Below are 13,272 nucleotides of genomic sequence, written 5' to 3'. Positions count from 1 at the left end.
TATACTAGAATAAAGAACAAAATGCTTCTGACCTGTACACTCTCATTAAGCACAGATCAAGAAATGCAACCCAAAAGGCAGGACAAAGATAGCATATACATCTAACCTCCAACGTCAATAGATTGGTTTACGTCATTGCTCTAGTTCACAGAGATTTCCTTGCAGTAACAACAGACTGGTGTACCTTGCCAGAGGAAGATACCCTGGTTTCAACCGATTTCATGATTCTCTTCTTCCCCCAACAAATGTGGGGACACAAAATAAGCTTAGGTAACTTACTGCATTTTAGGAATATCATGTGGTATGGGGATTATATACAACATAATTATCTTCAGACCTACCAACATATGCAGTTTGCAGGGTTGGACTTTCTCTTCTTCCTCATGTGGTTCTACCAGTGAAAAGTAGCACAACGTTTTTAGTTAGAGGGAAAAAAAAAACAAAACGCAACCAAAAAACCCCAAAACCAAAACCAGCTTTTAATCTGACCATTCTTGAATGAAAAGAATATTAACTGACGGGAAATATATTTAAGAATGCATTTATTTAAGACTTTTGAATGCTGTCTTGCAATGTTGATAAATGACTGAGATTTTGTTTTGAATGGAAATTCCTTAAGAATGGAATATGCCTGTTTGTGGTGTACTTTGCACAGATGTTAATAGGAATCTCACATAGTATATTTCACTTCCCTGATTAAAATCTTACCCCTTCTCTGTTCCTCCTTCTCTGCATTGCTGTTCCTTCCCCATGTACACAGTTAACTAATACCCAAGGAAGCAAGTTCATTTTGCTTCACTGCTTTAAAAAAATGAATGCTATGACCAACGGAATGAAAAAATTTGATAAGCTAAACCAAAAGGCAGCAAATGTTGAGATCAAACTCCAGTGACCTAGGTAATATAAAATTGTTTCATGATAAGTATGAACATTAACAATTTTTGACATCTAAAAATGTAAAATTAGCAATTGGAAAACATTTATCTGGATGAGATAGAACATCATACATGAAACATAACGACCTCTCTGAAATTCAGCTAGGATGCTGTGGTACTTATTAAGACAAAGAAGACAACTAGTTAATCACGACAAAGAAAACTTAGAGTAAATTAGTTTGCTGCATTCCAGACTCTTAGCTACGAAAAAGAATATATTTCACTAATCAGAGAGTGAAAATACTCTAAGCTTTTAGAAAGAGAATACAAGAAGAGTGAAAGAGAGATCCTGGCTTTGGAATGGTGTATCAACCCATGGTATTTGCATTATACAATTTTGTGATTTTATCAGTTAGGCAGCCTACATTAAGGGGTCTTCAACTTTGATTATATTGGTTATATACAACATAATAGTTCATAATGAAAATTATCATGCATGGCTTCAATCCTTAATTTTCATGGACTCTTGGAGCCTCTAATGAAATGTAAATAAATTTAATTTAAAAACCTACATGAATATACATGTTATAATAAAAAAGGCTAGAAACTTCACAACTAAAATAAGAAGTTAATCAAATTTTAAGTTTTTTAGAGGATTATTGTCTTGATTGTGCTGTAGATCTTTTTACTTTGTCGTTATATTTTTATCTTTAATGCTACAGGAGTGTCCATTCTGTATGTTTTTTTTTTTAAATTAAATAGAGGAAAGTGTGTGTGCTAAAGAATACTAGAATGGGAATTATTCTAATTAAACTCCAGGTGAATGGTAAAAGAGAAAATGAAGTTCACCTGCTTGTTTCGTGAGATAAGAACCCTGTTTTATCTGAAGACTGTACATCATTTTACAAAGTGAAAGCTTTATATACAGTTCTGAAATAAGGTGGTTCTTTTTTTTACCTAGAAAAAGATTTCAATTTTTCAGAATTTTTGTTCAAATAAACATTCAAGTATAGAATCACTACTAGATTCTATACTTGAAAAGATATAAATAAATTTATCTCTAATTTTCATTTCCTTTCCTGTGTCTGAATCTGCTCTCAGAATATGACCAAGTTCCTGTACACGTAAATGTCATTTTGCTTTTAACTGCAGGGGGCTGAAGATCAAGTCCTTTCTTTATCTATCTTTTGCATGAGCAGTGTTACACCCTTGAATTATTTCCATTGAATTGAAAGAGAACAAGATCAATTTCTGCATGGTTCCAATGCCATAGTTGGTTTTTAAAGAGCTATGGCTTTACAGGACTTCTGTGCTACATCCATATAGGCAGGATGTATATTTGAGGAAAAGTGTGATGTTGGGCCTCCTTTGGAAGTGCATGCAAGAAGAAAATCTGCCATCTTTCTTTTTTGATAAACATGAGATAAACTGATAAAGCAAGTTAGTTTTTCAGTCTCTCACATTCTATTACATTCTCTCTTAAACATTTTTAAATGAGAGTCAATGGCTCTACAATGCTTGTACATTGTTTTTTTTTTTAATTTCAAAAGGTGCTTGTTTGTGGGTGATGTTTATTAGGAAACTGTGTGTATGTGTGCACGTGTGCAAGTGTGCATGTATGTATGTCTCTGTAGAGTGAGGCAGAGGAAGACAGTGTCCCCTTCATTTCATAAGATCTATTTCTTAAATTGTCTCACACTTTCAAAAAATGCCGACGAAATATGGAAACTTCAGCTCTAAAGAAAGAACGTCCTGGAAAGATTCGAACTAATGAAAAAGAGGGGGTTTAGTCTCTTAACACAGTTGTTTCCATCACCAAGTCATACCGTAATCTGATAGTGTGACAGATTATTTTTTAAACAGAGTTAGAATCAGTTATATGAAATCAACCTAAAATGTGATTTTCTTTCTAAAACATTATTTTTCTTTTTATGCACATTTCAGAAACATATGCAATAAATATTTAGACTCTTAGTTTATTACATATCAATCTAAAAATCTACCTTGCTTTCTCAATCAGAATTAATTTGCTTAATTGTTATTCCTATCCCATCAATCTCGGTTTTGCACTAACTTGAACAATGACACTTTTTGCTCTTTGCACTTTAATTCGATTTCCATAAGTTTATGAACAGTAATAGGGTCCTGCTTGAATATTCATTAGCTTTGAATTGTAAGCTATGAAAAGACGCTTTCTTTTACCTTAATGAAAGTGGCTCAGCATGGGGCGGATCAGTAATGACATTTGATTTTAGGCATCCAACAAATTTGCTTTTTATTTATTGACATATCTTGTCCAAACAGCTCCCTCGCAAGTTAGTGGAGTAATGAAAGAGAGAGTGCTGCAGAGGAGCGTGGAGCTTTCCTGGCAGGAACCAGAACATCCCAATGGAGTCATTACTGAATATGAAATCAAGTATTATGAGAAAGTAAGTGCTAAGATTATCTGTAATGCGCAACAATGTGCTGTTTGCTTCGTGTTGGCTTGCTGTGTTGTGGAACAATGTTAAAGCCATCAGCTATCAACTATCCTGTCTCTTCAAAGTCACAGTGATCTTGCTCATTTTTAATAACTAGCAAATCCCTGCAATTATTATTGCTATCATATGTCCCATATATTGTATTTTGGTATCCTAAAAATGAAATATCCACTTGAAACCTGCCTTTTTTCCGCTTTTTTTTTTTTTTTGTTAAGTTGGACTTGGATATTTTACCATGATATTTGTCATTTTCCTGTCTCTTCTACATTGTGTATAAAGCTTGTTTCATTTCCTTCTGTGTCACTGCAATGCCAGTCTTGAGATGATATATCAAATACAACTCTTGACTGCATTTGGTATTTCCTTATGAGCTGGGCTGCTTTGACTTGATGTCTGAAAACTTCCAAAGCACCTCCTACAGTTTCAGCTGCTAAATATTCTTTATTTGTCCTTTTAAAAAGTCCCAACATTGTGAGATTTATTTTTCACTTGTTCTCTCAACACAATAATGAATTGAGGGCTGCTTTTCAATAGTAAATGAAGTGATCTCTGTTTCTGGTAGAGTGAAATTGCAATCTTATTGATGTCAGTCAGAGTTTTGCCATTCATTTCAATGTGTCCAGGGTTTCGTTCATGATAACTTTGAAGTACTCCAGAATAAAAAAATTCTGACAAGCATATAAGTAAGGCCACATGCAACCGTAAGCTGGATGAAAGCAGAGTGAAGGCAGGTTGTGCAGCTACATGTTTGTCATGGGACCCAGACTGTGTGGCTTCTCCAGATTTTCTGGGAAATTTACTGTAGCACGTAACATATTCCTAATTTTTATAAAACATTCTGGGAGGAAAAGGAAAGAATTAAAATGCAAAGAAATGAACAAAGGAGCTCCTTTGTGATCACTTGTGAAGACATTTCATCTCTGCAAACAAGGTAATAGCACCACTATATCAAAAAGAGCATGTCAGCTTACTAGGTAACATAAAATTAGGTAAATTCAGACCAGATTGGATCTAATATCAAGTGTCACATCTAATTTTCAGTGCTGAATTACACAAATATACTTATCAAAAGATCTTTATATGATTTGGGAAAGGAATGTTTATTTGTTGATGCTAACTCCCAGTTTAAGTTGTTCATTGTAATGACTCATAACAAAATTTACTAGATATGTACAGATAGCTAAACAATTCTTTTAAGGGAATTTTACTAATTTTAGCAGGTAATTTTTGTTCCTCAAGCATGCGTGTGTGTGCAGACACACAAATAAAGTCCATAGATTAAAAAAAAAAGTTTACATATTTACCAAAGGCAAACTGTTCTCCACGCAAAAAAAAAACTTAAAAAACCAAACTACAAACCAAAAAACTTGGATTTTTTTAATATGCAGAGTAATTTCTAATCTATAAAACAATAAAATAAATAATTTAAATGGGTAGTAGAAAATGACAGAAAAATGCTCAAGATAATAGACTTTTCATAAAATGATAACTTTTAGAATGTGAATTTTATTATTTTCCCTGTATATTCATGTTACTTCACATAAACAGCAGAATTTCATTGCCAGTTTCTTATGTTTGCAAAGACAAGAACTGACGTTAAACTTCTTTTGTAATGGAATGAAACCTACCAGTATTATACTTATTACAGTGAAATTAATAAAGGAGAATAAGAAGCTCATCCTATGAACAGTCACAAATAAACTGAACTATATACCTTTAATTCAGTGAGACAATTTCAACACAAATACTTACATGCTTGCCTTCCTTCCAAAATAATGCAGTTCAGCTTGAAAATTACTTCATAAGCTTCTTGCCCAGAACGAGAGAGGCAGTTTAAGTTTTGTTCCATTAATTTAAAAGAAAAAAAAAAAAGATTTGAACTTTCAGCTCCTTTTAGAGCCAACTTAAATCAAACATTTTTGTGGTTCTGAAATATTCTGATAAGTGTTTTTTTCACCTCTCACTTCTGGCTAGGGCTGGAATGGAAACTGCCTGAAATCTCCCAAGTAAGCCTGTCCTGTGAGATTTCTAGCGCAGGTTATTTTTATTTCTTTGTTATTTATTTATTTTGAATGCAAGAACTGTTGGCAATTCAAATAAGCCTTATTTATGCATCAAAACCCAAACCCTGAAATTCCACTGTGGCTTACAGTCCCGAATCTGACTGTTTACGGTTTCCTTACACTTGTTTCTATCTCTCAAGCATTCCTGTTCTTTCTCACATACCAACATACATTCCACCATGGTCCTCACTTACAGATGATTTAAACCCTCTTGGAGAAGATAGGAAAAATCGTTGCTAGCCGAGCCGGTGGGCTTGCTCAAATGACAGACTGGGCAAGACCCAGGAGAAGCCATTACTGAATCTCAGAAAAGAAATCATGTATGTTGTATTTAACCCTGTATTTCAGCAAATGCCTTTGCTGCTTTACTGACTGCGAAGGGGAAGGCTTTCCATCATTTTTAGCTGGCAAAGTGCTGTTGAAATGAGTTACAGATTTATTCCTTCCCTCTGTATCCATCTCATTAGCACTGCCTCGTACGGCTCATGCTTCTCTGGTCATGTGGTGCATTCAGATGGTTGGTTAATTCATCTCTTCTGCCCTTCAAATCAGGGTTGCATCTGCCACCGAAAATCAACAGGACTGCACATATCTATGCTGAAAGATAATCTGGATCAGTAAATGTGATGAATAAGTAGAACTTTTTGAATACTGTAAGGATCTGTGACACAGCTTTTATAGTATTTGAAAGTGAGTTATTACTCATAGGGTTTGTAATGTTACAGCTTCAAATTTGGGGGTGTCATACTGAGCTTCTTTCCCTGGGCTCTTCTTGATGCCATAGAGTCAAAACCTGAAAAAAAGACTAAAAGCCAGAGAAAAAAACTAAGTGAAAACAGAGTTAAGGACTTCAGAATTTGGTGCAAAATCCAGCCAGTTATACATTGGCAGTATTGTATTTTTAAAAGGTATTGGAAGGTAACACGGGAAGGTGTTTTGACCATGAAAGAACAGATTTTCCTGTCTTTGAACTGTTTAGACCCCGCAGATGCCCGTGGAAAGCTGTGGTCAAGCTATTTTCTCACCAAAATTTCACAAAATGTAATCAGAGCCAAAGAAGCAATCATTTTATGTCTGGATGTTTTATGAGTAACAACATAAGCATCCCATTTGAATTTTATGTTACACTTAGAGCTCCTTGTTGCATTGACAGTGTTTTGTAATACTCCACAGAGTACACTTTATTTCTTATGTTTGGAAAAAAAGCATTCAACAAATTGAAATAAACTACCCAGGCTGGCTGTCAGTTGCTGATGTGCAACCATGATAAAATCTGACCTGTAAATGTCATTTAATCTTTTGTCTTATTGTTTCCAGGATCAAAGGGAGAGGACCTATTCAACAGTGAAAACCAAGTCCACTTCAGCTTCTATTAATAACTTAAAGCCAGGAACAGTGTATGTTTTCCAGATCCGTGCTTTTACTGCTGCTGGTTATGGAAATTACAGCCCAAGACTGGATGTTGCCACACTAGAAGAAGCCACAGGTAAACAATTAGATTTATAGGAAATTAACACTTTCAGTAGAAGTAGTAAGTAAAGCAAGAAAGGAAAGAGTCATAGGCAATATTATTAAAACTAGAAAGAATGAAGTTCCACATGAAGGTGGATTTTTGTCACCGTATTTGAAGGATGAACTTCAATTAGTTCTTTTACCATGGAACTACGAATTACACTCATAATTAGCTGGAGAAGTTTTGTAACATGTCAGGTTCTTCTTTTCTGATGTCCTCCTAACACAAAGAAATTTGTTTTTCATTCAAATACACACCTCTTTCCTCCCACAAGAGAAGTGAGTATTGGTGAGCTGAAGAACTCTCCTAGATTCTTCTGTAACTGGGGAGAGGAGGGAAGAGGAGATTTCAACCCACAGAGGCTTCTCCAGGCCATTTTCTCCGTTTGATTTCCTGAAAAAACTCTTTATAGTTTTGTTTGTGTCTGTGTTTTGCTTAAGCTGTACGTCCATCCTTAGTGTCTTTTGAGTTCATTGGCTAGTTTCAACTTGGTTTAGTAAAGAAACAGAGTTCTCAAAGATACTAGGTTTCCTTAAGGCTCATGTAATAAGTTGTAAGCTGTGTAAAGAAAAAACAACCTCTCAAAACCCCTCACAATGGAAAGTATGAAACTGAAGTACAAACTCTCTCAGTCCAGTACACCAGAGAATCTGGCTGTGACATCTCAGCAGAGCGATAACATTTTGGGAGAGCTTGTTCTTTCCTTGATGCTGAAACCAATCTTGTGCACTTATTTGTCACACTGATACCTTTTTTCCTCACCAATGTAGATATATGCATGCATGCTTAGAGAAAATCTTCCACATTTTGGGTCTTCAGAAAGAAACTCTAGCATCACTAAGACCTGGCAGCCATGAGCTGGGAACTGCCTGTGTCCCTGGCAGCTTCACTGCTCCGTTGCAGACCCAAATTTGGTTACTCTGTTTTGGGTCATTTGCTTCAGGTCGACTTGCCTGACAGCAAGTCAGTCAGATTTGGAGCTGAGGATACATAGCCTACAGGTTCAAAGGGTATAGATGCCAACTCTGCTTTCTGCGCTTTGTGCAGCATATCTAAGGTGCGGACACACACTATTGCATCTTATTAATTGCAGCCAGATGTTGCCTGAACAATTTGTGGGTATTCTTAAAACACAGTAGTTAAGTCTTGATACCACCTTGATTCCACACAGAATACGAAAACTATCAATAATGAATAATAGCACATGTCTAATAGACATAATTGAGATAGTAATTATCATAATAGCAGCAATAAACTGTTATTACTAATATTATTAGCTCTGTGTCTGGTAGCATGCTTTCCATCCATAGAGTTCTGCTTTAGAAAGAGTCAGTAGCAGAATCCCCATTTTGCAGAATGGGAACCTGAGGTACAGCCAGAAGTAATTTCTTATTTTGAGTAGATTTCTGGAAAACAAATTGGAAGTCATAATCTGTCATAAATTTCTGCTAATTAGCTAGTTTATTGTCCACAGTGGTTTAAAATTTGTCGACCAAAATATTTCCCCAACATTTCCTTAATTACCTGAGTAGTTTTTATATACTGAATGTAAGCATACTGGTAGCTGCTAAGATTAGCAAAGATAATTTCAGAAGTAAACAGTCTTGACTGGGGTTTGGTTGACATATGGAAGATTAGGAAATCCTAGAATAAATGCATCACTGACCATGCTCGTGTACCCTTTTTCTGACTCAGGTGATGAAAAACAACATATAAACCAGCAACATACTTGTCCAGTATGCACAGCAGATTTTTCGCTTATCACAGGCCAGCTTTGTGTTTTCACATGCCATGCAAAATATCCTATGCTTTCATTAAAGAAAATTTTAAAAGTGGCATATTTTCCATTATCTTGACAGGACATTATAGAATGTAATTCCCATCAAGAATAAGCATCCACAATTTTCCATATATGGTTTTCAGAATTAATTAAATTGTTAGTAAAAAGTAAATTCCATTAAATTCTTCTAGAATTGTTTTACACAAAAATATTTTCTTCTCATATTTTATTTGTAGTTTTATCAGAACTTGCAGGCTAATCAAATTAGTCTTTTCTTAACATTTTAAAGGAAGACCTTTTTTGGGTCATTTTTAGGAAATATACCTCAAGTGAAGTACCGGTGAGTAGTAAACCAGTGTTATGCTACAGTTAAGAGGCGTTGGCTTCTCATTTTTCCAGTGGATTTCTGAATGCAGCTTTTAAATATGTCAAAGTATTTTAAGAATATATATTTCATGAGAGTATATATATATACACACACATATGTATATGTAAGTATATATAGTGACCATCACAGTCAGCTAGTCATGTTGCCTACCTGAATTTCTCCTGGCACTTCAACTGGTTGGCACCTTTTGGTTGGTGCTGTTGATTAAGTAGATTTTTTTATTATGCTCCGGTTTCTGAATTGTAATAGAAACTGCATGGCCACTTTTCAATATTTGAGGAGCTATGTCCATTATATTAATATTATCTGATATATAAAATATGCATATTTTATACCTGTATTTGCAGATATCATACACGTTGGCATTGCATACATATTTATGTAAAAATTTCAAAATTATGAAGAAAAATGCTTTATAAAGGCAGGATATTTCTATTCTATGCTGTGTTTGCCACAGATCAAAGTACTTTAATCATTGTATTTTTTTTGTTGGAATCGTTGCTGGTTATTAGAGGCAGAAGTCCCTCAGGAAGAAAATATAAATCCATAGATTTATTTTTTATTTATATTACCACTTAAGTGGTAATTTTATCTTTTGATTCACTGAAGTATTTAAAAGTTATGTTAAGTGACTTGTAGCCAGTGGATCTAAAGATGACCCTGTGCTTTTTGTAATTGAAGGGGTTTGTTTGTTTCTATAGGAACCTCTGAAGTCTGCAACAGGAACCTGATTCTGTGGAATCCATAAAATCCTCATGTAGACATTCCTCTTCAGTTACCACTACCATCAGTTAACCATATTAACATACCATCTACAATTTAGTTAATCAGCTATATCAGTTGGGTTTCCTTTTTTTTTTCCTCTTTTATCTCTCTGCTACTTCCAGATGACACACTTTCACAGTGCCTTGCTCAGCATCACTGCCTGATGTCTCCTCCTTTATTCTCAGTCTCCTGGGCTAGATCCTCACTGTTACAAACCAGCATAGCTCCATAGAGTTCAGCAGAGCAGTACTCATTTAATGCGACTGAGTATATGGCCACCCTCATTAGAGGTCGGACGAGAAATGTGTTTAACAAACCTTGAGGTTTCTCGGGCTAAGTATTTACATCCTCAGTTTACATTAATGTGACATGCATACATTTGCATATATAAATAGCATTGACATATCTGAATAAAGAGAGCAATAATGTGTGGATATTTTAGCACGTAAATTCTCTGAAGCATGGAGAATTCCATTTTGTATATGTGGAAGCACCTTTTCGTTGCTAACAGAAACAAATGAGAATAATAACGACTTACAATGATTAATAGCAGTAAGAGATAGAAATATGCTAACCAGGAAATCTGTGTTAATAGATAGTGTTTCATCTCAAACATTCTTATAGTTAAGACACTATTTCCTTGGGTACCATCAAAGTTACAGGTTTTAGGGGGGAGGCTAGGAGCAGAGCTCTTCAGGGATTATTCTCCTACCGTCCCCCCTTACAGGGATACCCAGGACTTCCCTTTTAGGAAGGAGGCAACCACTGAGCAAAACAGAAGGCAGCGCAGCAGTAGGAGGGAGTGGAAGTGGCTGGTGCTGGCTTTCAGCTAATGGCTGTACCACTTTGACTAAGTCAATTCCAGCATAGCTTCTTTATATTCTCTGTAGACGATCATTAACTCATCCAGCCTTTGGATGAATTTCCAATGGAGGCCCTTCTTCAGACTAACTTTATCAATTTAATAGTTTCAGTTTAACTGAAAAGGTAAACTAACAGTCTGCAATTCATGAAGGTTGACGTAATTTTTTGCAGTTCCTTTGTAGGGAATAATTTTAAACTAATCTCTGCTCTGTGCTCTGTTTGTAGCCACAGCTGTTTCCAGTGAACAGAATCCTGTTATTATCATAGCTGTGGTTGCTGTGGCAGGAACCATCATTCTGGTCTTCATGGTGTTTGGATTCATCATCGGGCGAAGGTATTGCACCTTGCATAAGCATAAGCGCATCTGACCCCACTCTTGTGAACTCCTGAGACATAGTCTAATCAGGGGTGGTAATTTGCAAAGCTGAAACAGAAGTCATTTTAAGTAAGGACAATTTTCACTTAAATCCCATTATCAATTATAGAGTTCGTCCTCTTACTTTGGCAAGACACACTTAAATCAAGATGCTCTTTTTGTCCTATGTAAATGTGCTGTAAAAGGAACCCCCAGCAGATTCTTTACCTGTACTCCTCAAAGTCCCTCTTTCTGTTCAGTTTTCTCACGTGGAGAAGTCTGACACTTTATCTGATCAGCCTTTAAATGACTTTACATGCAAGAAAAAGAGGCACAGCAGTAAGTTTAAGAATACCCTCATGTAAAACTGTGTTCTACTTTCAAGTTCTTTAATCCTCTGTTTTATCCGTAGAAGCTTTTCACCAGAAGTAGAATTTTCTCTTTAGGACCTGTCCCAACTGGTATTTGATACAAAAGCCTTTTGATTGCAACTGTTCATGATTTATTTAAAACTCTGCCCTCAAGAGAATTATAGCTGAAACTTTCAAAGGGCCTACAGGAGTTAGGTGCTCAGTGCCTGAAAATCCCAGCCTGCAGAACTGATGTTGTCAGGACTTTACATGTGAGGAAGTAAATCATTATTTACCAGTAAAACTGGCGTCTTTCTTTTCAGGCATTGTGGCTATAGCAAAGCTGATCAAGAAGGGGATGAAGAACTTTACTTTCATTGTAAGTGTTTTGCTTTTTTCCCCCCCTTTCAAAAATTCCCAACTGCAATAGTGTAGACAATACTAAAACAACACTCCATGAAAGACAAAGCCATAAGAAATTCAAAAATGCTGTGTAAATAGCATGACCTACACAAAAAGAATGCAGATTAAAGTCAACAGTGCTCACACAGATGGTTTTATTTCTATACATGTGTGTGATACACTGTTGTTTTCATTCTGCATTTTTTTTTCCTTTTGGTTGCTTTGAATACATGTTTCACACCATCCTAATGATCCCTCTGAGGTGCAGTATTTGAGAGACCTTTGGCTAAGTGGCTATATGATCTTTACCTCAGGCAAACTCCAGATTAAGAAAGTGTGGGTCAATGCATCACCCTAACAATGAAGCTGTTCTGCTCAAAAGCTGTTTTCTGCTATTGTGAATACTGTATCATCAATATTTACAAAACATAAAGTCCTTAAAAATAGAATATTTAATGTGAAAGGAAAGGTCAGCTACTTCTTTACTCTTTTCTGTTCTAGAATCACTTGCCTAACTAAGAGTGGTACCTAAAACCTTTTTTGTTAAAATCACAGCTACCATCTGAACTTATTCTAGAACCCTGGGAAAATTCAATAAAATACATCTTTCTTGGGTTAATGACAACAGAAAATTTAAGGGGAAAGGAAGGCTTATGCAAGAATAGTTTCAGTTTTACCAAAATACTGTTTAAAAAACTTTCTTATTTTGGCCCTTTCTCATTTCAGTTGTAGCATCATCTTGACATGAGAAATTAAAAATGTTTGAATTTCTTTTAGAATCAATCATTAACTCAGAAAGTATGGTAAAACTAAGTAGCAAATTGATTTTGAGCATCCAAAATTGCAAAATCACATAATAGAATTAAATTGAATATAGGTTCTGACACAAAACAATGCCTGGGTTTCCAGTCATCTCCCATACGTGATAACTCTTATATCAATAGAACTTACCATTTAGTCATGCTGTGCTGTATGTAGCCTTTGTTGTCTACCAATAGTTGCAGCTGTAGCCTAAATCCATCAGATTTTTTTTTTTTTAAGCCATATGGTTTATCTTATTTTACTTTATTTTATTTATATGTTAAAATCATGAGCTATTATCACATGCAGAATGAAGTAGCCACTAGTCACAAATTTGTAGCATCTTCTCAATGCACGCCTCTTTAAATGAGTAGTTCTAGCCAAAGCTCCACTCAAAATCAGATCAAGGTTTCCGTTTCACCTTTCTGCCCTGAAAAAAACAGATCAGCTGGTATTTGTTCATGCTGCCTGAATTTAGATGCATTGCTACCTAAATAATTTTGTTTAAATGCAGTGAGTATTAAACTAAGTAGTGACATCATTGCGGCTTTAGTCGATCAATTCATAATCTGTGCAAGAAAGGCGGAAAATAATAATGAGATAAGAATTATTTATCGTGCACTTTGCAATGCAACT

General features: G+C 35.4%; 1 protein-coding gene across 4 annotated transcripts in view; it reads left to right on the top strand.

The window, feature by feature from the left end:
* Positions 1-13,272, top strand: part of EPHA7 (EPH receptor A7) — a 161,549-nt gene that overhangs the window by 118,767 nt on the left and 29,510 nt on the right. For all 4 annotated transcript variants that reach the window (XM_075145508.1, XM_075145509.1, XM_075145507.1 and 1 more), the window contains exons 6-9: positions 3,180-3,304; positions 6,736-6,904; positions 10,954-11,062; positions 11,757-11,812. In XM_075145508.1, the coding sequence (XP_075001609.1) occupies positions 3,180-3,304; positions 6,736-6,904; positions 10,954-11,062; positions 11,757-11,812 (459 nt within the window). The remainder of the gene's footprint in view (positions 1-3,179; positions 3,305-6,735; positions 6,905-10,953; positions 11,063-11,756; positions 11,813-13,272) is intronic.

The sequence above is a fragment of the Calonectris borealis genome, chromosome 3 (genome assembly GCF_964195595.1).
Source record: "Calonectris borealis chromosome 3, bCalBor7.hap1.2, whole genome shotgun sequence".
Lineage (NCBI taxonomy): Eukaryota > Metazoa > Chordata > Aves > Procellariiformes > Procellariidae > Calonectris > Calonectris borealis.
The sequence above is the reverse complement of the archived record's forward strand: the minus strand, read 5'-3'. Positions and strand labels throughout refer to the sequence as shown.